The 20,966-nt window shown below is 42.6% G+C and overlaps 1 protein-coding gene across 2 annotated transcripts in view; it reads right to left on the bottom strand.

Moving 5' to 3' along the window:
• NRG3 (neuregulin 3) overlaps positions 1 to 20,966 on the bottom strand; it is a 606,841-nt gene that overhangs the window by 7,650 nt on the left and 578,225 nt on the right. For both annotated transcript variants that reach the window (XM_083502598.1, XM_083502599.1), the window contains one exon: positions 7,415 to 7,542. In XM_083502598.1, coding sequence (XP_083358724.1) covers positions 7,415 to 7,542 — 128 coding nt within the window. The remainder of the gene's footprint in view (positions 1 to 7,414; positions 7,543 to 20,966) is intronic.

The following is a 20,966-nucleotide window of genomic DNA, read 5'->3' as shown; positions in this document are numbered from 1 at the left end:
ACTTCCTGACACCACATTCTGTCCACATACTAATTCTATACTAGTTAGGGCTTCAGGGTCAAGTGAGGTCCTCTTAAGGAGGAAACATATCACTGTCCTTCAAGGCAGAGGGTACTACCCCCAGTTAAACTACAAAGCATTCATCACTCCCTGGACTCGGTCAACATCTACTTTCCTCTGCCTTTGTGAGAACCAATCAATTTACCAAGACTGTTGACAATCTAGGTTGTCATCAGTTAGATGCTCGAAATGTTGGTTCAATGTGGACACCATGCCTAGATGAAGAAACTGGTTAAAAAACAAAGCCATGCTCACATTTTCCTCCCATTGCACATGCTTGTCTCCCCGTGGAGGCAAACAAGTTTATGAAGCACAAAACACACACCACTGCGTTTACAACAACTCCGAGAACAAACACTTCTTTTCCCGTATGTTACTAAACAAAGCTGATTATCCATCACGTTATGGACAAGCACTTTCAGAAGCAGATTTTGTTTCCTCCAGCCTGGAAAGCTTCAACAGGAGGGAACACTATTTAGGCAATCAGAATGTGAGACAGAAATCAAAAGGTAATTTATTGCGTGCAACATCTGTCTGAAAACTTGAGGCGAGGGCTTGTGCAAAATCTGTGCACCTGCAGATGCTGCAACATACTTAACTAGGATTCTTCGCAAGAAGCAGAAGTCTTAATCTGGCTGGGAAGATCCCTAGGAAGGCATTAGAACTGTCAGCATCTAGCTTTTGTTGGCAGGTAAGCCGATTACAGCTGTGCAAAACAAAATCACAACCAATGCAATGGATCCCAGGGTGCTTTTCATGGGGAAGACAGAGACCTATGCTGAAGCGCTTTTATCTCTGGGAGAGAGGCAAGCAAATGCTTTGCCCCCTCCTCTTTGCCACAGTTTCCAAGAAGAAGAAAAGAGGGAGAATAAAGCACACATTATGTGCTTCCTCTAGGACCAGTTCATATGCCCACATCTTATTTGCTCTGTCTTTGCACTTGCATGGGACAGTGAGCAAAAGCTCGCAAGCTGTGATGCATTTGGAGTGCTGAATCTGTTACATATATATATATATTCTCAACAGAAGAATATTTATACTAGAATATTTGTACTAGAGGGGAAAGGGAATAAATGTTAAAATGCACTCAAAGTTTCTGAATGTGAAGGTTTCCAATTCCTAGGTTCAATATTAGGTTTTACCATGGAATTAAAAATTAGGCTTTGGGGAATATTGATCATTTTTATAGGAAAAAAATATGAAACAACATCAATGGTCAAATACCATTACCTTTTAAATACAACAGCGTACTTTAAAAATGCAGTCAAATGCAAAATAAAAATTATACTGCATGCAAATATGTCAAGTATAGAATATTATTGTAGGTCAGCTATCAAATATGCTAATGTGCTCATCACATGCCAACTATTAAAGGTAAAGGGTAAAGGGACCCCTGACCATTGGGTCCAGTCGTGACCGACTCTAGGGTTGCGACGCTCATCTCGCTTTATTGGCCGAGGGAGCCGGCGTACAGCTTCTGGGTCATGTGGCCAGCATGACTAAGCCACTTCTGGCAAACCAGAGCAGTGCACGGAAACGCTGTTTACCTTTCCGCCGGAGCAGTACCTATTTATCTACTTGCACTCTGACGTGCTTTCAAACTGCTAGGTGGGCAGGAGCAGGGACCGAGCAATGGGAGCTCACCCCGTCGCGGGGATTCGAACCGCCAACCTTCTGATCAGCAAGTCGTAGGCTCTGTGTTTTAACCCAAAGCACCACCCGCGTCCCTATGCCAACTATCACATGGTGGAAAATACCAGCTCACAAATATAGACATCAGCTATAGGGTATGTAGGTATAAAATGCTTGGTGAATATTTAGCAAATCTTTGATTAATCAGGAGAACATGAAAATTTGAAGAGGAGAATTTTTGGAAACAAATTACAGAAGGAACAAGGGATCTCAAGAAGTCAAAGAGCCTTCCTAGTAGAAACATAACTGTAAAGAATGGACAGTTGAGCCCCACAGACAGCGATAAAACTTATGAACGCCAAACTCTGTGGTAGACTCTGGCTAGCAGACACATCCAGAGGAAAATTATGCTGATGGTTTATATTTTTAGGTTGTCCATCAACCAATTCCTCTTGGTAGTTAACTTGCCAGATTTAAGTGCTCTTTCCCCCACTGTGAAATCAATACATGAGGAGACCTCTCATATACTACTTTTAACTTCTAGATATTGTACAGATCACAGCATATATAGCACAAATTGCTGCATAGCCACAACTTTCAGCTCATTCAGTTCATTTTTGCTTTTCCCAACTCCCTGTACATTATCAATGATTATATTGAGTTGCATCAAGATTCTTTTTCGTAAGGTGTTTTGCCACATGTACACAAGAATGAAACACTGCACAAGAAGAATCCTGATCATACGTACTTCTAATACAGAAGTAAATCTGGGGGTAAATTAGAGCGTAGATTCTAGTGGATTCTTGTAAATTCTAGTACTAGAATTTATACAACATATAGGCCTACAATATAGGCCTTCTGGGACATTTTCAACTGCACAGAGATAAAGTGTCCTCAAATTGCAGCCACTTGACATCTATAGTTTTCTTTCTGTATTCAAAAATTGCCTGGTGTTTTTTTTTGGGGGGGGGGGGTTGTCGTTTTAAAAAAGTTCATAAGAAAACTCCCTGAATTTTATATTGGGTGCTTTTTGTTGTTTTTGCCAACCTTTTCCCCAAACAACAACAACAAAAACCCTAAAAAATTAATCCAGGGATACAGATTTAAGAGTTCCAGCAGTTTTATTTTTGAAAACCAAGAAAAGTCTGAGACAAAAAAGAAGTCCAATAAATCGATTGATTATTGCCACTGGGGTGTTTTGCTTTTATTTTGTCCTAGCTAATGTTAATGTATTGGGGGTTTAAAAAGGGGGGACGGGGACCAGACACCAATTGTGTGACTTTTTTGGGGAAGCAGACTTTAGTGCCTTTCCTTCTGAGATGGCACCCATAGCTGTATGGGGGGATTTTACGATCCCAGGATACATTTAAATTTAGCCCGGAGTAGAAAATCCACACACCCCAAAAAAATCCATTTGTGTAACATTTTTCAGGAGTCTAAGTTAGTGAATCACACTAAGATTGTGTTTTCGCAGTGTTCTGCCAATGCACATGCACATGTTGGTACTATGGGCTGGGGAAAGGTTGCAAAAGAATAGGAGGAACTGAAAACTGTGACAAGCTGCACATGTTCCAGGGGAAAACATTGTTCCAGACATTCTTCCAGTGAAGCTAAAATCCAGGAGTAGCAGAAGGCAAGGCAGAGACAAACCCACTGAACAAGAAATGAACAGAACTTGGAAATGTATTTCTCCCTGGAACATGGGCTGAGAATTCAGATTCACATCTAAGCAACTAGTCACAAGTAACTAAGCTTCAATTTTGGCTTTAAAGCAAGATTAGTAGGTATATGGGAAATGTGGATGCGAGAGAAACAAGCAAATCTAACTATCTATTTATCTAATAATCTTAGCTGACATTTTGCAGGATAAATCCATGTTTGTGGGTCTGCAAATCCAACTTACTGCACTTGTGCTTGTACTCTGAGGCAAGGTAGAAAAAGAGAAAGGAAACGGGTGTGCCCATTTCAACACTTAAGCACATTTTGTGCTATAATGCGCACCAGTTTGTGTGACATTTTGGGGTGGGAAACCAAGTACTCGACCAACGCAGAGAATGCTCAGAAAAGCAAAGATATCTGAGATATTTGGTATTTATTCAAGCGGAAAAGGCAGTGGAAATTAAGGGACTGATTTTGCACCTCCCTAATTGAAATAAACGAGACTCAACTGTTTAACTATGTGATTAAATCCCACTGATTTTAATGGGACTTGCATGTGTCAAACATCCTCTCTATTAAGCTTCACTGGGTGCTATCCAGAGGAAGCTAAGCTTTCTTAATACTCACTGGAAAGAATAGGATTGAATGCATGTGGCGAAATGCTTAAGTTCAATTGATTTCAAGAGTTCCTGGTAGGTTCACCACAATGCTTCTTAAGAACCAGTGGAAAAAGAAGATAGTTAAGAAAATAAAGAAAACATAGCAGAAGAAATTAAGCCACAGCACTGGAATCGAGAATTTATACCTCAGTACTAACAATATTTATGTCAGAGTAAGTCCACAATTGTTTCAAGTATGTGAAAAGAGTGCACCCATGCACTCTTATGTTTTTAAATTTAAGCTCCTGCCTGGATTGCTTTTCAGAATAAAAACTTTGCTGCCATGGGGTGTCCGGCATCTTTTTCAGAGAATCTGTGAACGTGGATATGAGTCAGGATACACTAGATTACTCCAGCAATTTTCAGCTAAGATGAATTTCAAAGGTGTATGCAGAAGTTCTTGAATGGACAAAACATCAGTGGAATTATAAAGGAGGAGAGGGATGGATGTGTCTCTGTGCACAGAAACTCTACAGTTGTGAGACCCAAGCCTTGGCGAATGTCTCACAAATTCCAGGAGTAAATATAATTGGTTGGATCCAAGCATAGTTATGCTTAGAGATAACCACTGACATCAATGGGATGACAATGTTAATGTTCAAATGAAGTCAATGGGTCTAGTATAGATCTCACCCAATATGACTTGTGGTTAGACTCTTCTGTTTGAATAGCTCTAAATGATGTTTTAAGTGTGCACCTAAATATGTCACTTGTGAATGTGGTAAATGTATGTATCTCACATGTACATTCACCTGAAAACCAAAATTGGCTGGGGCTTCCAGCAGGGCACATGATAGATGGCACGTCTAGATTTGTTACTCTGTAATTTGCAAATGGCTCTACTTCTGCTGGGAGCCTGAAACATTTATAAATCTTGTTGTAAGTTAGCTTTAGTGATAATTGATATTCTTCATAATTTCCCAATTGACTTTTCCTGCAGGTCAATGACCTTTCACAGAAATGAAGTTCCCTTCTCATGCCTTAAGGAATATAATGCCTTCCATGATAAACACCGTCAGGTCTTATTGAAATTCTTTAACCTTCCCTCAAAACTCAAATTGACATTTTGCTTGAGCGGGACTTTGAATTTGCCCTGAATTTTGCTTTAGGTAGAATCAATTTGGTGGTGACTTTTACACAGGCACCTGCATTTCCTAGACTGATCTAAAAAAAAATATTGCACAAGCAAGAGTTTATCATGATGTATTTACTGTTATCATGCTATATCTGTCTGCTGAGAAGAATCAAGTGAAAAACCCCAGATGACTAATCTGTCTCTTGTACAGTATTTGTAGCATAAAATAACTTATAAAGCAATTGCACAATGCATACAATCAATGTTAGGCTTATAAATCACTGACATTCAGAAGTCTATTGCCTGTTCTAAAAAACAATGGTCTGGTGTATTAAATAGTAAATTATAAAATGACAAAAGCAATCACCTATAAATCAAATCAGGCCCATGAATCTGCAAAGGCACATATTTAAAACACCAATACTTGCAAAAAGGACTTTCATTACTGCATCCTTTTTATAAATAAAATAATTATTTTTATATAACTATGATCATTATCATATTTATAGTTAAATATGATAATGGTCATATTTATATAAATAGAATTGTTTTATTTATAAAAAGGATGCAGTAAGGGAAGTCCTGTTTTAAATAGTTTAAATACATTTAATAGTATTTTAAAGAATCATCAGATCACCTTGTGCTTACCCTGAAAATGCATTGTGGATTTTGGATATTAAAATTGAATGCTGAGTTCTCCAGCAACTACAGTGACAAGTGTGGAGGTGCATCCACTCCTTGTTCCATTCTATGTGGTTTCACAAGCACTAAGGCCAGTCTCTCCTCCCCTGATGAGCTACCTCTGCCGACAGACTCTGATAGCTGATCCACAGACTGCTTGCAGGACCCAAAGGGCTCTGCAAAACTGGAAACTCCATCACATTGAAAGAGCCAAAGGCTGCGGGAGTAGGCACTGGTTCTTTAACTGGCCAAAAGGCAACACCCAGGGTGGGACTGCAGACAATGGTTACCTTACTCTGCTCTAAAATTCAGGTCATGGATCCAGGACTTTGCTGACACAGTGGGATGTTTGACCTCATGTACAGGAGCACTATGGGACGTGAGTGGCGCTGTGGTCTAAACCACTGAGCCTTGGGCTTGCCGATCAAAAGGTCGGCAGTTCGAATCCCCACGATGGGGTGAGCTCCCGTTGCTCGGTCCCATCTCCTGCCAACCTAGCAGTTTGAAAGCACCCCAAAAAGTGCAAGTAGATAAATAGGTACCGCTCTGGTGGGAAGGTAAATGGCGTTTCCGTGTGCTGCTTTGGTTTCGGTGTTCCGTTGCGCCAGAAGCGGCTTAGTCATGCTGGCCACATGACCCGGAAAAACTGTCTGCGGACAAACGCCAGCTCCCTTAACCTGTAAAGAGAGATGAACGCTGCCACCCCAGAGTTGTTCGTGACTGGACTTAACTGTCAGGGGTCCCTTTACCTTTACAGGAGCACTATCCATGGTTCTGAATTCCAACTTCGTTGACTTTTGTATTGCCCTGCCAGAGAGAATCTGGATTTTCTGACCTGCCCTTGTTTGGGCTAGCACACCTCTCCTGTGGTCAGGTGGATGAAGTGTTGTCTCTAGAATTATAGCAGCAGTGAGGAACCTCTGATACTCAGATCTAATGAGGTGTGCCAAATCTTTCAGTTTGGCCTGCGAAGCCACTTGGCAAACAATGCTCACCTGTCAATCACTTGACAACATATCAGATAGAGTCATCTATTATCTCTGTTCTAAGGACCACAGAGAGATCCTTCCAGCCACCCCCACCCCGGAATTGGAGTGAAGAAAACTGGAATTGTCAATGGGGGGGGGGACATCTAGTTGGCCACTGTGAGAAAAGGATGCAAGACTAGGTGGGCGATTGTTCGCTCTCAGGTGAATATATAAAGCAGCCATTTTTCATATTGAGTTCTATTTGTTTGGGGGGTGGGCACCGAGAAAATCTGGTCATTGGCATCACTGTCTGCCTACAAGAAGATGAGTCATTAACTTCATGAACTGAAATGAGGCAGGAGAGTGGGGAAAATCTTCTATTCTGATGGTTTCTCAGAATACAATTGCCTCCTTCACTGGTCTGTGACTACAGCTTTGATGGCATCCTTAATACATCCTCTAGGCCTTTTAGAAAAAAAGAGAGAGAAGAATGTGGAACACGGAGAGCAGAAGTAATGGCTGTTTTACATCTGCAGTGGAAGAAACGCTGGACATCTGCTTAATGAACAGATCAAGGCTCCTTCCATGCCATACACTCTTAAATGTCCCCCTAGTCACTGTGTACGACTGTGCTGCATATGTATCACAAAACAAATGTCAATTAAGAGTCGCTTCCTTACCTGTGTGGCTTCATAGCCTGGCTACCTCTGTCAGGAGACAAGGCTTCCGGAAAGGACTGAGTTCCTGAAAAGCTAGATTCCATCATTTTTTCCATCACTGGCTCTGGATGTCTGTTTGCCTTTGAATACTGTAGCAAAGAAAACAAGGGGCAGGAAGAGAGATTAACGGTGCATTAATAGCCATGATATGACTCCGTATATGTAAGTACCATGAGATAATGTCTGCTCATGGCACAAAAGCAGGAGTTGCCAGATTTTGATCTTAAAAACACCGTACGCTTCCCAGATCCAGGGAGTGGGCTTAGATTGTGCCAAGGGATAAGACCTGGTGGATCAGGTGAGCATATTCTGCTACTAGCCACAATAGCTATCTGCTATTTGCAGGGAATTACAGGTGGGAGAGCAGTGTTGTGCTTCGTGTTCTGCTTGTGAGCTTCCTACAGACATCAGGTTGGCCACTGTGTGAACCTGAGCTTGGAAAGTTCATTTGAAAGCTAGTTCCAGCTCCAGCTCCTCCCCTCCAAAAAGGATTTAGTTCAGTTCCCATCAATTCACAGTTCATCCTCCTGGTCCTTCAGAATTTTACAAGCTGTTCTGCTAAAGTATACTTAAGAAGACTCAGAAAGTCTCAAAAGACACACCCAATATAATGAGAACAATTGTGGTATTTATTTCTCCCCGAACACTTGTGATATTTATACTTGAGCAGGAGCAGCACTTTTCAGAGAGGTACATAAATGGTAAATGCACAGAGTTAAGTACGATCAAACCCACAGAGAAAGACTATTTGCAACAGATATATTTTATTTATTCTCTAGGTTTCTTGCAAGACCATCAAATGCATACATAATATGCCTCTTGGTCATTACAGGGAGGCTTACTAATACTATGCCACAGTGCAAATGCGCCACCACTCTGGCCTTAAGGGGCTGGAGCTTGCAGTCACTTTGTCACACACACACACACACACACACACAGCCATTTGCACCACTGTCACAATCATGGTTCCCACCCCCCAATAATCTTGGGAAAGAACAATGGTAGGAATTGTACTCCATACCCTTAACAAACTACATTTCCCAAGATGCTTCATTCTGTTAAAGAACTTATCATTATTTATTATGACAATCAAGAAAAAATAAAGATAAAATTAACCAAATGCAGTGCTCCTAAGGGAAGTTGCACAGCAATGTAAGACTGATAAACCAAAGCAAAATCAGTTCCTTGACATTCAGAACATCTCAAAGCTGTACAACATTTTTGAGACAATACTGGGATCCAATTTGCCACAGAAACACTTTGCATTCTTTTGACTTTGATAAACTTAGACATTAAATCAAATTCTCAAATTGCATCTGTCCATTCATTAATACTAGCTATTATTGGCATACTTGCTATAGCAACCATATAAGGAAATAGTTCTTGGTGTTCTTTCCTCATTGACTCAGCAGTATAATTTAATAATAATAGCAGAGGATCATACGAGATTTCATAACCTAATTTTTTTTATATTAAATCTGCAATCTTTTCCTAATATTCTTTTACCCCATTGCACTTCTGCCATATGTGATATAGTCTCCTGTTTCTTTCCGACAAGTCTTTGGGCAATTCTCATTTCCTTTACTTATGATTTCAGGAGTTACATACCAACTTAGCATTATTTTAGAATAGTTTCCCCTCATAAGCATGTGTATGGAGAACATGTTTTGCCATAGTCCAAAATGTACCCCAAGTCTCCATTTCCAACATCTTGTGCCCACTTAATCATTTGCGAGGAGGTGGCAGGAAATCAGCTCCACTTCAATGTGGTGAGGAGTCGCGGTGGACCACGTGGCCACCCACTCCCTTCTGGGGGCGGGGGATGAAGTTCCGTGTCACCCGGAGGTTCCTAGCCACACCATCATCCAGCCAGCCAATCCGCTGGCTGGGGAGGCATGGCCAGGACCCATTTAAACTGACGCAATTGTCACAACTTTAAGAGGTTTGGCAGTTAGGCATTGGTTGATCTCATGATGGGGGAAGGGAGGTGTGGCCATCACCTGCCCCTCCAAGCTTAAGGGTATTCAGTTAAAGGAATCCAGGGGTGTGGATCTTGTCCGACGCCTGGGGCAGGGCTAGAGCCATGCCACGACCCCGTCAGGAACCCAGGGGGAGCTCAAGTTGGTTTGCATCAACGGAAAAGTTGATTTGAGGATTAATGAGGTTCAGCACATGTTCAGTATAGCACAGTTTCTGCATAGCAAAGACTGCGTTTTTGAGAAGCTATGTAATTATTTAACTGGGAAATTATATTGGAGGAATTTGGAGGCAGGGGGAAACTAAAATAGAGTTATACTGATGCATTGTCAGAAAATAAACACATATTATGTGTATGCACACTGTTGTTTGCCAGAGTTTGCCATAGAGTATATACACTTTATTGTTTGCAAAAGTTTCAGCTCCTGGTTCTAATCAGCATTATGACAGCTAATTATTTTATGAGGAAAATATTAATTCTTTATTTAAACTGAGGCAGAAAAACCTTTTTAGTTCTGGTGACATTTGCATAGCTATTGACGAAAAACAAAACAGCTTGTCTCAAAAATGCAAATTTTGCATTCTGAATCCTCCCCTTTGTATATCAGTAGATTATTTTGACAGATGGGTGGGGCCCCATCCACCTGCCAATCACCTGACATCGCCATGACATCAACTGAGCATATTTCCCCCCTTTATAGTGTGGCAGACTGTACTACAAAAAGCAACTCCAAGCCAAGTGAGGCATGAAGTTACACAGCCTTCTCTCTTCAGCAATTGGCTGCTCTACCAGGAACACTGTCCATGCTATCTGGGACCTATGGGAGTCAGAATCTAGATGTTGCTGGATTCGGACTCCCATAGGCCCCAGATAGCATAGACAGCGTTCAGGGATATTGAGAGTTGGAGTCCAATACAGGCTTCCCAGTCCTCTTTTAATGAACTGCTCAGGACTTAATAGCTTGAAGGGATCTGGAAGAGGGAGCATGCTTTGGCCCGGTGGTCCCACTAGTCAGTGGAGAATGGGGACCCTGGCAGAATCTCTGCAGCTTCTTTCTGAGAGTGCATAGACTATGAAAAGCAAAGAGTGGGATAATTACAGCTAGAATGATGTAAGCTAAGACAGCATTGTCCAAACAAGGTGAGTTGTGCAGGACACCCTATTTCCCATTTCTCTCCTTGCAAGTCAGATGGGTTGGTGAGATATTTGGCAGATCTTTAGTCAAGTATTCTGAAAATCAATGAATATCACTAAATAAAGTTGTGGCCCTCAGCTCAGTCCGTCTAATCTGTTTTGTCACTTGATGCCCAGGCACAGGGCAAATAATAATAATAATGTTATGATTTATATCCTGCCCATCTGGCTGGGTTTCCCCAGCCACTCTGGGCAGCTTACAAGACACAAAAAATTGTAAAACATTAGACTTTTAAAATTTTCCCGATACAAGCTTGCCTTCAGATGTCTTCTAAAAGTTTATTTCCTTGACATCTGATGGGGGGGGGGTTACAGGGCGGGTGCCACTACCGAGAAGGCCCTCTGCAATAATAATAATTTTATGATTCTTAAAACCGTTAGTTCCAAGACTTCTCATGGATAAAAATCAACTCCCTAAAAGAAACTTTACAGATATGGCATTTTAAACCATTTTAAGTAACTGAGATGCAGTGGGTTGTCTTTCAGATAAACAGAAGTCTAAACAGGTCAAGGTCTATCATTATGCTATTCGGTGTGAAGTAAAATTCTGCAGTGTGGAAGGCTTCTCACAAAACAAAAGCTGGATTTATTAAAAGAGGGTCGAGGAGGAGGGGTACAAGATAACTGTGAAATACAGAGGTAGCAGGGAGGAAAAGGAAAACATTTCACACTTTCAATAGAACTTTTCAAAACTGAACCTGCACCCTACAGGAGGAATGTAAATTAATACTTTATTAATAATTGTTTTTAAAATACCCCCCCAAAGTGCCCAAGTCTGTTAGATTTTTAAACAACCAAGAGCTAAACCCCCCCAAAAAAACCCATAGCATAAACTACCAGCCATGTATACTGACTCACAATAGGTTCACAACGCCTGGCTCCAATCTAGCACCATGTGCAGTACTGGATTTACATATAAGCTAAACAAGCTATAGCCTATGGCCCCACTCTCTTGGGCCCTCCCAAAAAATATACTACTTCTTAATTGTATTTCACTATTAATATACTTCTTCTTAATTGTATTTCAGTTCAACAATTACTTTGATAAAATACATATTTTGTAAAAGTAAAGGTAAAGGTCCCCTGGATGGTGAAGTGCAGTCAAAGGCGACTATGGGGTTGCGGCACTCATCTCACTTTCAGGCTGAGGGAGCTGGCATTTGTCTACAAACAGTTTTCCAAGTCATGTGGTCAGCATGACTAAACCGCTTCTGCCACAATGGAACACTGTGATGGAAACCAGAGTGCATGGAAACGCCATTTACCTTCCTGCGGCAGCAGTACATATTTACCTACTTGCACTGGTGTGCTTTCGAACTGCTAGGTTGGCAGGAGCTGGGACAGAGCAATGGGAGCTCATCCCGGTGCTGGGATTCAAACTGCTAACCTTCTGATCGGCAAGTTCAAGAGGCTTGGTGGTTTAGACCACAGCGCCACCCACGTTTCCCTAGGTAATATGTGGACAAAATCCATGGCTACTTGCTGGACTGAAGCAACAGTTACGCTACCTTGGACTGCAGATCTTGGGAAATTGTCAAACACACTGTGGAAAGTAAGCCATGAGCTGCGTCCATCTTGCCTCTGCACCTGTCCTTTAGCCACTGGAGTTAACTTTTCATTGCCAGGATTCCCTGAACTGCCATTCTGACTTAGGGAGAGTGACAGACTGACTACTCCAGGTTGAGTATTACTACTATGTGATGTCTCTACCTGTTTCTAGCTCCTTCTGTCCAACAGCTGCCCTTTGTGATCTCATGATTATGACGCCTGCCTGAAGGAGAGACTGGCCATTGTGACTTGGCGCTAATGCTGCCAAAACATTGGTCCATGCATGTCCATTTGAACAAAAGATGCTAGTCCCATTCCCACACATTACTAGTTTAATGCCACCATAGGCCAGGGTTTTCATCACTATCTTCATCTTTCCTCTTCCCCAGTGCAACTTTCAATGCTCCCAAGGCAGCCAAACACCTCCGTCTAACAGTCCTTTCTCAGGCATGGGGTAAGTGCCCCTTAATTCCTGCTGTCTGTCTGTGGTAGCACCTCTGCTATTGCCAGTTACTGCCTGACAGTCATTTCTCCAATGAATGGGAGCCACTGAAGCACCAGCAGCTACTGGTGGGAAGGCAAAGGGCCTTCTCGGTAGTGGCGCCCACCCTGTGGAACGCCCTTCCATCAGATGTCGAGGAAATAAACACCTGACTTTTAGAAGACATATGAAGGCAGCCCTGTTTAGGGAAGTTTTTAATGTCTGATGTTTTATTGTGTTTTTAATATTCTGATGGGAGCCATCCAGAGTGGCTGGGGAAACCCAGCCAGATGGGTGCGGTATAAATAATAAATTATTATTATTATTATTATTATTATTATTATTATTATTATTAGGAATCAGAGAACCAACTTGAGGTGGGTTGCCATCATTCTCATAGGAAACAATGGAAAGCTGAAATGAAATGAAAACTAAATACAACTACAGTGGTACCTTGTGTTAAGAACTTAATTCATTCCGGAGGTCTGTTCTAAACCTGAAACTGTTCTTAACCTGAAGTACCACTTTAGCTAATGGGGCCTCCCGCTGCTGTCGTGTTGCCACCGCACGATTTCTGTTCTCATCCTGAAGCAAAGTTCTTAACCCGAGGTACTATTTCTGTGTTAGCGGAGTCTGTAACCTGAAGCATCTGTAACCTGAGGTACCACTGTAAACTAAACTAAAGCATGCACCCCATGCACCCCTAGAAGGCAGAAAAAGGGTCCTGTCCCATCCCTTGGCCACTATGGAAATGTTAAACTAAAAAAAAAGAGTTACTACTTGCTTGGCCCTGTCAGCTAACCTGCTGATATTGCACTGCCTGAAAGTGAAGTGAGCCAAGTCAGTTGACTCCTGCCAAGACCAAGGAGAAGGACTGGCCCCTTTAAGCACTCATGCTCCGTGCCAGCCCAAGACATTTTGGCACCTGAGGCAAACCACAAAATGGTGCCTTCCCCCTTCCAGGAAATGGTGGGGGGGGGATAAAGATCTATATTGGCAGCAAGTGTGGGAGGAGACCGCAGAGCCTCCTATTCACCAAGAGGCTACTGTCGAGGCTGCACTGAGGTAGTGGCAGATCTGGCCTCTAAGGAGGACACTCCCTGTTGCTGCCATTGCAGTAGAAGTAGTGCAACTCATTGGCGATTAATATACATACTTTATCAACCTTCTGAGAAAAATACAGAACATCAAAGCCACAAAGGCTTGCGAACTACCCAATCTAAAATGAACTTATAATGTCCGGTTTCAATAGATTTTTCAAATGCTTAACTCGGTCTTTTAGATAAGTTCATGAAGATACCAACAAAAGGTAAGTTCGGTGATATTCACAATACCGAGAGGTGCTAGTAGAGTTGTAGAGACAGGGTGCCGGCGTTTTGCACAGGTTGCCTTTTTCTAGCCTTATTGCAGTAGAAGTGGCAACACTGAGAGCGGGTGATGCATTCCTTAGAGGCTGGACCTTCTGCTCCTGTGAATCCTGCCACCCAAGGTGGCTGCCTCACCTTGCTTCATGGGTGAGCTGTCCCTGCTGGGGCAAATGCTGGCTGCCCACTGATGGGGCTGCACAAGGCCATTTAACCCATGGGTAGGCAAACTAAGGCCCAGCACTGGATCCAGCCCAATCACTTTCTAAATCCGGCCCACGGACAGTCTGGCAATCAGCGTGTTTTTACATGAGTAGAATGTGTCCTTTTATTTAGAATGCATCTCTGGGTTATATGTGGGGCATAGGAATTTGTTCATTCTCTCCCCCCCCCCTTCAAAATATAGTCCGGCCCCCCCCCAAGGTCTGAGGGACAGTGGACCGGCCCCCTGCCGAAAGTGTTTAACCAGTTTACCACCTTCCTGAGCCTTGTGCAATAGGGGCCAAGCCCCTTCTAGCCAGATTTCACTGGTGCGGGAGTGTTGCTGAAGAAGCCTTGCATAAAGTTGTTACTTTGAGGAGTAAATTCAAGAAAAGGTTCCACTTTCTTGCTCCTCCTTCCTCATCTGTGCTTATTTTCAATTTCCTTACATGTTTAAAGGCCCATGTTCATAGCTGGAATCTGTGCATGATTTGTCTTTTCACTTAGGGTCAGAATTGCCAAGTGCACTTTGAAAATGCTTTTGCTCCACATGGCAAGCAACCCAATACCCTGTCCAAGTGCAGCGAATTTGCTCTGGCTACTAGATCAGCTTGGCATTTTGGTACAGTAAAAGGCTTAATTGTGCTATTATTGTGAAAGTGCTTATTGTCTCCTGGCTGATTATATTTGTGCTTGTTGTTAGAGCAATTACTGAAAAGCACTTTTGAGGCATGTAGTTAAATAAATTAATGAATAATGATAGCATTTAAAAATAAGCTTTTGTGCAAATTTTCCAATTATTCACAGTTTCATGGAGAAAATCAACTGTCAAATGCAATTACCTAGCCACTCACTAGCAATTTTCCACTCCTACCTCCCAAGGCTGGCTGTCCTAAAGAAATCAATGGAGACAGCATGGTCCAAACACAGAGGAGACTGACCTCACAGCCAATTTCAACCCCTCACACTGTCGTGGAATCAGCAGTGTGATCTTGGTTGGTCCTGTTTCCTAGTTTGTTTAAGAGAGGATTGCTGCCTTCATCTGCGAAACACTTTGATAGCTGGTGGAGGAAAGGCACTACATGTCAGCTCTAATAGAAATGGTAGCTAATGGTGACGTTTAGAATAGGAAGTGAACCGCAGTTCAGCAACAAATCATGTGCTTTGCCTGCATAAAGTTCCAGGTTCAATCTCTGGCAGACTTCCAATTAAAAGACTGCATATAGCACAGTTGGAAAATACTCCTTCTTGAACGGCAAAACTGCCACCAGTTACAGTAGGTGATAGTGGCCGTTGCTTGAGACAATGATATGAAAAACAGATGGGTGTTCCCCAGTATAACTTTGCTGGAAGTGAAAAACTCTCCTCTAATGTTATTATTGTCTCTCAAAAGTGACAAATCCCCATAGCCACTAATCCTGCCCAGGGGTGTAGCATGAGGGGTCATGGAGCAGGGAGGCCATAGCCCTAGGCACATGATTTTGAGGCGTCATGAACCAGGTGCCCACATGCAGGTGCATGCCCCGGGCACCAGCAAATGCTGCAACAACACTGATCCTGCCTGTTCCATCATGTATATCCTCTCTGCTCAGTGCTGAAATGAAATTTCATTCACCCCTTCTTCCATCTTGACGGAACCATGCATGACACCATGAGGGATTAGGCTAGAAAGAGATTTAGGAGGGGGGCATTTAAATTCTGGTCCTCAGATGGTACAGAGGTTCAACCTTTGTCCATTAGATATTGGGGCAGGAAACTGCATTTGTGGCTCAACTGAACGTAACACAGAGTTGGAGCCGGATTATCATCGTATTAAGAGTAAACCTTTAAAACTAACTGGACTTTATAGCTATGGCTATATGGGATGGAATTCAGTGTGGTGCTAAAGAGATTGTTCCAACAGCACAAGCATCTTTGTGTGCCTGATGGAACAATCTTCTTGGATTTGTCACTCCAACTACATGCCATTCTCTTATAATTTTTATAGATTGGTTCTTATTTGCAAAAGTTTCTTAAGTTTCCATCTATGAGGAGGGAGCTGATGTATGGAGCAAATAACACTAAGGTACCTTTTGGTTACCTAGCAGTTCAAAAGCATGTCAAAGTGCAAGTAGATAAACAGGTAGCACTCTGGCAGGAAGGTAAACGGTGTTTCCGTGAGCTGCTCTGGTTTCACCAGAAGCGACTTAGTCATGCTGGCCACACGACCTGGAAAAACTGTCTGCGGACAAACGTCAGCTCCCTCGGCCAGTAAAGCGAGATGAATGCCGCAACCCCAAATTCGTTCGTGCCTGGACTTAACTGTCAGGAGTCCTTTACCTTTAACTTTACCTTTCAGTTATGTACTTCCATGACTATACATTGGCTTTCAATCAATTAATACTTATTTATTCCCTTTCCAACCTCAGTAAATAGAAATGTGCTTCACTGAGAGGAACATAGGTGTTACACACATTTCCATGGAAATGAAAATAAGACAAAATATTGACACAGAATATTAACAGCTCAAGAAGATTGTTAGGCTGCATCCTTTTCCCCTAACATTGTTTTCTATGTACAAGGAATAATCTTGTAGGCAAGAACTATGGGTGGACTGAGCAGCCTAATTCAAATGTTTTAAAAGTATGCACAAAAAGTATTTAAGTTGTACACAGTTGGTATACACTTTTAATGTAAAATACATCTTTGTGGACTTTCTACATGCCAAAACTTCATTACAAAATTCAGATAAATGTGCAATCTGACTGGGAGTTACCTTCTGATCTACAAGCAAATTCAAGAGGGTTGGTTCAAGTTAGCCCACTGAGGAAAGCCGACCAAAGAATTTCTCCCCCATCAATTGTAGGGACATACTATACAGTAATGTGATTTGAAGAAAAATTGCCTTTTTAAAGTCTTAGTGGCACTCAGTCACAGGTCCATCCCATCCCATTACATGCCATCTCTAGCTTTTCAGTTCTCCCCCCAATAATAAATTCATAGGAACCACACATATCTGGTCCATACTGTTCTTCTGAAGTCATTTCCAACAGAAAACACACAGCTCTGTTTCTCCATAATATCTGAATCAGGAGAGATTGTTAAAGCTCTAGACTGATTTCTAAATGCAGTGGTGGATCTGAGGAGGGCCAAGAAACTGTGCTTGAATCCAGAAAAGATGGAGACTCTTGGGGTAGGTTGTTCTCATGTCTGAAAAATGCCCATTCTGAACAGAGTCACACTCCGGCTGCAGCAGCAGATACACAGCTCTAGGGTACTCTTGAACACAACATTGTCACAACAGGCCCATGTATCCTCTTTGGGTAGGTGAGCCTTTTACCTGCTTTGCCTGGTTCACCAAATATGAACATTCTTGGACTGAGATAGCCTGGCCACTGTAGACCATACACTGGTAACCTTGAGGGTGGATTACTGCAGTGAAATCCATGTAGGGTTTCCCTTGGACCTGGCCCAGAATATCCAGATGGGGAAGAATGTGGTGGCTAGACTGCTGATAGGGAACACATAGCTGCCAACACGGGACACTACTGTTAAAACATCCCCATCTACTTCTGAGCCTGGTTCAAGTTCCCTGTATTAATTTACAAATCCCTAAACAGGTCCAGGGTTTTTACTGATTTATAATTTTTGAAAAATGCTTTGATTTTTGAATTATTTTTTTAAAGAAATAGGGGTAGACAATGCTGACTTCCAGACTGGTATCTGAGCATAAGGAGAACCAAAGACTCATCTATTCTGGCACCCTATTCTCACAGGGCCCAACCAGATGAAGAAAATAGTAGCCATCAAGAATACAGAAGCTGGCTGTCCCTGAAATCTGAAATATGTACCTAATTTTCTCTTAGAAAATAAAGAATGAAAAGGCTCTTAAATGTTATATAATTAGGTATGTCTGTTACTTCCTAAATATAGTGTTGCCGATCGTAAGTATTAGTTCCACATCTTACAGCGTGAGACGTATAATGTCAAATGTAACCCTCCTAATCTGAACCTTCAGTGAATTTAGGGAGCTCGCAATTTATTGAGCAGTTTGAAAGAAGAATGCAAATGAGAAAACATGCCATTTTAAAGCGCTGTGTGAAGTGCTGTGTCACAGATGAAAAACACCTCTTGAAAGCAAACATCCATGTTTTTAACCTTGCATGCAGATTTGATAATCAAGCTATTGAAGCTTTCGTTGGCACAGAGGTGAGCGAGGGAAGAGAAGGAGGACTGTGGTATTTTTTAACTGCAGTTATGCAAACAGCTGAAAACATAAATGAGGCTAGCTGAAGTGAAAAGCAAATTTGCAATGCATTTAAAACGGGCTGCAAAAAGGAAGTGGCAGGATTATAGTCACTTCCTTGCATTTACATAGCATGGTCTCTTGAAAACAAGATCCCAAAGGGACATTGAATCTGGCACATATGTACAGAAGGGTCTTTCTGCCGTGCAAATCCAGCCTGTCAAAGCGCTAAGGTACAATAGTATACCAAGCTATGGGTAGAAATGATGGGGGGGGGGGAGTCCTAATCCACCATGGGGTGGCAACCTGTGGCCATAGGCAGTGCTATTTTTCTAGAAAAAGAGGTGCCAGAACTCAACATAAACGCCTCTTATAATGGCGCCAAGACTGAGTTCTGGTGAGTTCTGGCTGAAAAGCCCAGGCCCTAGGCCTAATGCTGAAAGCTGCCTGCAAGTGATCAGTTCAGGCTGCTGGCAAGATCATAGCTGTCAAGTGTCCCTTATTTGAAGGGACAGGCCCTTATTCCAGCGCCATGTCCCGCTGCTGTCCCTTATTGATGGATGTCCCTTAAATGATGCCCCTTAAATTTCAAAGGAAGCAGCTCCTCTCCCTCCCTCCCTGCCGGCCAGGGAGGAGGGAGGCTCCAACTGTGTTGCTTGGCTGTGTTGCTCACCCAATAAGAAGTCTAAGAACGACTGGGGGGGTGAAGCTTGCATGCCTTGTGTGGGGCTAGTTAATGCAAGCTGAGGGGGGTTTTGAATGGTGGACGCCATTTTGTTGCACGTGCTGCTGCAAACTTTGCAGTGCAAAGCCAGGCCGGGGAGTCATCTTAAGTTGAGGCTACATAGGCCTTGTGGTGCATGTGATTCAGATTCTATTCAGTTGAACCTCTGGTTACAAAGTTGGTTGGACAGTGTTCTCGAAGCTACCAGCATGAGTTGACCAGACTGACCAGACTGCAGGAGGACAGGAAGACTGGAGTACCTGGAACAGGTGAGGCTGCAGGTCCCTTATTTTGGCTGCTGATCCCTTATTTTAAAGGCTGCTGGTCCCTTATTTTCAAATCTGTAAGTTGACAGCTATGGGCAAGATCAATCAAGTTTTGGTTCCAGCAGTCTGCTGGGCAGGGAGGAAGGGCGTTTGATGGGGAGAGGGAGAAAAGAGAACAGTAAAGATAGAAATACAGCCCTCCTTGGGTTCTGGCCATGCCCACTTTTTTGAGGGGGGGGGTGGACACAGTGCTAACCAGAACAGCTTCCATTTTGTAAAACTGTATTTTGCAGCTGCTGGTGGCCATTTAAGTTGTTGTTTTCTTAACCCCTAAATTACCCAGAGCAGTATTATTTGGGGTCAGCTTGTGGGGGGAAACCTGAGCTTTGCGAATGAGGCCCTCAGAAAAGCATAGGCAGGCAATGCAGTCAGGGCAATGTGACTGGACCATCCGGTCACCATTAACAGCCAGGCAATTCCGCTTTCAGTCAGGGGAACTATAAATGCTATGAGCGGTCTGGAATCTTTGAACAGAAAGGAGCCGGCACCCTAACAGTCCCCCTGGGGGCAGAGGAAAGCCGCCACAAATGAGCCACAGTCCCCACTAAGTGGCTCACATGAAGGGTAGCAAGTTATCATTATTATGGTTATTATGACTGTAACTATCAGGGAGGGCAAGCAGATATCTTGGACTGTCTCTAATGATGGCTCAACTTGTTGAAAGGCAGTTTAAGTTTGGTGAGTGGATGAGACAGCAGGGCAAACCGGGCTTTGGTTTTCGGCAAAAGATCTGTCTGGGCAAAAGCTCTTTGTGCGCCCAAAGTGCAGCCTGTGCTGTTATGCAAAGTAACCTTCAAGTAGAACGCAACCTTCAATTACGAGATAGTCAATTGCAATGCATAATGAAGGCACCCCATTAATCTTGTCTTTCCGGGAGGTGAGAAGAAAGAGAAACGAACTATCAACACCAGTAAAATGGAGCATTAAAAACTGAGATGGAGAATATTCTTGCTTATGGGCTTTGAATCCCACTACCTTGATGCATCTGTTCATGGAAAGGCAGTGACATTTCTAAGATAAACAACAACAAAAATAATGAAGGACTGAAGCAGTAGGAGTGTGTGTGTGTGTGTGTGTGTGTGTGTGTGTGTGGTTTTTGATGATATTACTTTTATGTATTCCTATCACTATCAGTACCATGGTTCAAGGAAAGAACCCAATTACTTTAAGAGCATAAAAGGACAGAAGAAGATGTGGCTCAAAAATATTGATGGGGAGCTTGACACTAGGATCATACAACCAACTCTGTGTGATCTGCATTGGTTCCGATTTGTTCCTTGGTTCAGAGTGTGATACTGTCAACCTCTGAAGCATCATGCAGCCCAGGACAAGGTTACTTCTAGAATGGCCTTCTGTCCAATCTTTAAGGTCATTGCACGAGAACCTGATCATAATCACATGCTGATTTCTGCTATTGAAGGCAAATGAACAGGGAACAATAACGGAAGATAGCAACTCTAATTACAGTCCCA

Source organism: Podarcis liolepis, assembly GCF_965112155.1.
Source record: "Podarcis liolepis genome assembly, chromosome: 5".
In the NCBI taxonomy this organism is placed as follows: domain Eukaryota; kingdom Metazoa; phylum Chordata; class Lepidosauria; order Squamata; family Lacertidae; genus Podarcis; species Podarcis liolepis.
The sequence above is the reverse complement of the archived record's forward strand: the minus strand, read 5'-3'. Positions and strand labels throughout refer to the sequence as shown.